The sequence below is a fragment of the Frankliniella occidentalis genome, unplaced genomic scaffold (genome assembly GCF_000697945.3).
Source record: "Frankliniella occidentalis isolate FOCC.00 unplaced genomic scaffold, Focc_3.1 Scaffold250, whole genome shotgun sequence".
NCBI lineage: Eukaryota > Metazoa > Arthropoda > Insecta > Thysanoptera > Thripidae > Frankliniella > Frankliniella occidentalis.
Genome location: NW_026267376.1, coordinates 87,172 through 90,950, shown reverse-complemented (window position 1 = coordinate 90,950; position 3,779 = coordinate 87,172). Strand labels below are relative to the sequence as shown.

Below are 3,779 nucleotides of genomic sequence, written 5' to 3'. Positions count from 1 at the left end.
TCTCTCTCTCTCTCTCTCTCTCTCTCTCTCTCTCTCTCTCTCTCCTTCAGAGTGGCACGCGATCGTCTTTCCCGATAAATCAAAGCCGAAGCATATGGAGGGAAGCACAGCACGCCTTATGTTCGTAAGGGGGAAATGCAGCGACAGCAGTTGTCGTGCGTGTCGCCAAGGGGTGTGGTGCCGCTGCACGCCGTACGTGTACTGCTTGATGTCGAACACGAGGTCTCATACCTTTATTATTTTATTTTTTTTCTTTATCCGCTCAGCTGTTCCGGGGGACGTGTGAGCGAGCAAGCCTCGGTGTCGCTGCCGCCGGGCTGACCCCCCGGCCTGCTCCCCGACCACCGTGGTGGAGGTGGTGCAGGGCCACATGGCACGGCAGCAGCACGGCGACCGCGCGGCGGCGCCCCCTAACGACTTTTTAATTGTGTGCGGAGCGGGTGCGCACGCGCACGACACCTCAGAGAGAGAGGGAGAATGAGCGAGCGAGCGAGAGCCGTACCTGCACAAGGTGTTCTTACGGGATGCATTTTGTGTACAGTCCAAAACTTACTACATACATAGTCCACCGCTTACCGTTTATCCTCACCTGTACTACTTTGCTCCCCTCTGCCCATCCCCATTTGCTCACCCTCTCCCCTTGCCCCCCCCCGCCTCTCTCTCTCTCTCTCTCTCTCTCTCTCTCTCTCTCTCTCTCTCTCCCTCCCTCGTGCTCTGTTGGGTCGCACGCCGGTGGTGGCGGCGGCGGCGGCCGGCGGCGTAGCAGCGTCGATTTGTCGGTTGTCAGACTGATTGATGTTGCCCGGGCCGCGAGCGTCACTCATCCTGATTGAAACTCCTCCACTTCCTCTCTCTCTGTTACACAGACACACACCCACACGAAGCCACACACAGCCATTCAGACACACGGAGAGCAAACAGAAGTGGTGACGTAGTGGCGAGCCAACATGTGTCTCTACATCACAGTGACCAGGCGCGTTGTCAGAAGGCCGCCGCCGACGCCGTCCGTCCGTCTCGAGTCGAGTGTGTGTGTGTGTGTACTAGCCCCCGCTGCTGATGTGGTGTAAAACTGATTGTTTGTCGTTCATTTTGGTTGCAGAGGAGAAGATAGCGGACAGGCGTAGTCCCATGGGAGTGTCCGAGGTGGAGGTGGGCCCGATCGGCCCCGTGGTGCCGCCCGGCGGACGGCCCGCCGCCGCCCTGGAGGAGGACGTCCGCGCCAGGAGCAGGGGCGTCATGGGCGCGCTGCCGGGCCCGCTGCCGCCGCCGCCGCACCTCAACGGCCACCTCCTGCCGCCGCACCTGCAGCACCAGCTGCACCTCCAGCACCTGCAGCCCCACCTGCAACATCTGCAGCACCTGCAGCACCTCAGCGTGCACCGGAGGCACCCCGACGACGAGCGGGGTTAGTACGCAATGCGAGTCCTTTTCGTGTTCGCCCAAACCTATCCTTACGAGACCTAACCTAACCTTACCACCAAACCTAACCTTACTAAACCTAACCTTACCAAACCTAACTTAACCCGACCTAACTCAAAATAACCTTTCTTAACTTACCTTAACGTAACCAAACCTAACGTAACATAACCTAACAAAACGCCTTGTTGTCCTGCAGGGTCTCTGACGTCCCTGCCCGTGGACTTGGGCACGCGGGGGGCGGTCACCGGGGGCGGCAGCGAGGGCGGCGCCAGCCCGTCGAGCCCCGGTCGGGAGGCGGCGCAGGCCACGCACCACCACCACCAGCACCACTCGCCGCCCGGCGCGCCGCCCCCACAGCGCTCGCCCGCCTCGCCGCAGCACTCGAGCCCGCCGCCCTTCCTGGACGGCAGCGCCGCGTCCACGGCCTCCGAGGAGGCGGCCGGCTCCGGCGAGGACGTGGACCCGGAGGTGTCGGCCGCTGACGACTTCCCGCCCAAGAGGAAGCAGCGCCGCTACCGCACCACCTTCACCAGCTTCCAGCTCGAGGAGCTCGAAAAGGCGTTTGCCAGGACGCACTACCCCGACGTGTTCACCAGGTAAGCGTCCCGGACACGGCCCCGGACACGCCCAGGCACAATGATATTTATTAGCGCCGGCGCGACTTCCGTTGTGATCTCACCGCCGCCGTCGGTGTCGTGCCGGCAAGAGACGAGGAGGAGGGGGTGTCGTGCTCACATGATTTGGTATCAACACCTCTGGCGCGAGGGGCGTACATCGTAGGACAATGCGGCCGCTGATTGCGCTGTATCGGTCCTAATCCCCAACGAGGCGCCGGCCGGTGTGCGGAGCGTGTATGCGTTGGGCCCACGCACACACACACTAACACACACACAGCGCAATGTGATGTCGGGAGGAAGTGTGCAGCGTGATGTGCCGTGTATTTTACTCCATCGACATCGCGGTGCAAAATGCTATCAGAGTCGTTAAGTACGCACGTCACCCGCGTCTGTGTCAAGTTCCCGCTTGAAAATTTGAGATTTCGCATTTGTTTCAGTATGATTTATACACGTTTCTATGCATGTAGTCTTTTTTGTAAGCGATAAGTATTTATTTAAATACTTGCACAATACTACAGAAATCCTGTGACTTTTCCTTTTATGCTATTTTCAATACACACACAATGTACGAGTAGGATTAGGCTAAAAGCATCCCGTTCAAAAAGACGGTCGTTTTGCTACTACGCGAACATGGTATACAAAAGTTAAAAAATTGAAACATGATTAACAGGATAACCATGGTGAACTTTGAGACAGGTCATCGTCATCATTCCGTATACCACATTGGCTAATAAAACAGGTAGAATTTCGGAGATGTGCTTTACCGCGCAACCGCGCCCCTAGTGCAGACATGGGTTGCCTCGGCTTGCCTGCCTACTGTAACGTGCCCTCCTTGGGCAGTCAGAGACGACAGTCAAGTAGTCCGTCTACACGCCGGAATACTTTAGCTGCAAAATTTACCTGATGCATGACCCGCCATCGTCCGTCGGGCCGGGAAGATGGTAAACCGTAAACGTGACACGCCTCTACCTTACACGAGGCTCGTGTAGACATAGCGGCCTGGTCGTGCGCCGTGATAGTCGGCGAGGCGCTATGCGTGTCGCGCGGCGCGAAAGGTGCGTTCTAATTACACGGCGCCTTATACAGCCGGCCATTCGAACGGCACGAGGAGGGCCTCTATTGGCAGCGCCGGCGCGACGCAAGGAGGGGGAAGACGTCACCGGCAAAAGAAGTAAGCGAACATTGGTCGTTATTTCACTGGAAAAATAACTCCTGAAGGAACTGAATTCGGTACTATTGTAATTCATTACTTATGACTTTATGCATTGGAGTGCCGAAAGGTAGTTTATTTGTGGGTTTTTTTTTCGTTTGGAAATCTTCTGCCAGTATCAATTGCATGATGGAGTTTTTTTTCAATTTTCAATCCATGCGGAACAGGGCCAAATTCTAACAAACATTGCGATATTCGCACATGCTGTGCGTCCGCCGCATGCCCCGCCGGGCCCTGGCCTGCTGGCGCCGTGGGCCGCGGCCGCGCTGTCACAGACACAGGAAAGCTTTTAGCGGGGACCATGGCGGGCGGCAGGGCGGGCCTGGGGTCGGAGGGAGCCGCGCTGGCCGCCAGCTGGACCAAGTGGACGCGTTACGTTCACGGCAGGCAAACAAAGCAAATTATGCAAAATCGCGACAAAATTGTGCTCGAGTAAACCCCGTTTTGACATATACTGAACCGTCCTCGGGTGGAACGACTTTGTTTAGTTTTTCTAAATATGGGGTAGTTATCTGTTCCAGCAATGAACTCAT

At 56.9% G+C, this 3,779-nt stretch overlaps 1 protein-coding gene across 2 annotated transcripts in view; it reads left to right on the top strand.

Annotated features, from left to right (window-relative positions):
• The window catches only part of LOC113217383 (homeobox protein aristaless-like), a 118,630-nt gene that overhangs the window by 92,006 nt on the left and 22,845 nt on the right, over positions 1-3,779 (top strand). For both annotated transcript variants that reach the window (XM_052273142.1, XM_052273143.1), the window contains exons 2-3: positions 1,100-1,405; positions 1,616-2,015. In XM_052273142.1, coding sequence (XP_052129102.1) covers positions 1,100-1,405; positions 1,616-2,015 — 706 coding nt within the window. The remainder of the gene's footprint in view (positions 1-1,099; positions 1,406-1,615; positions 2,016-3,779) is intronic.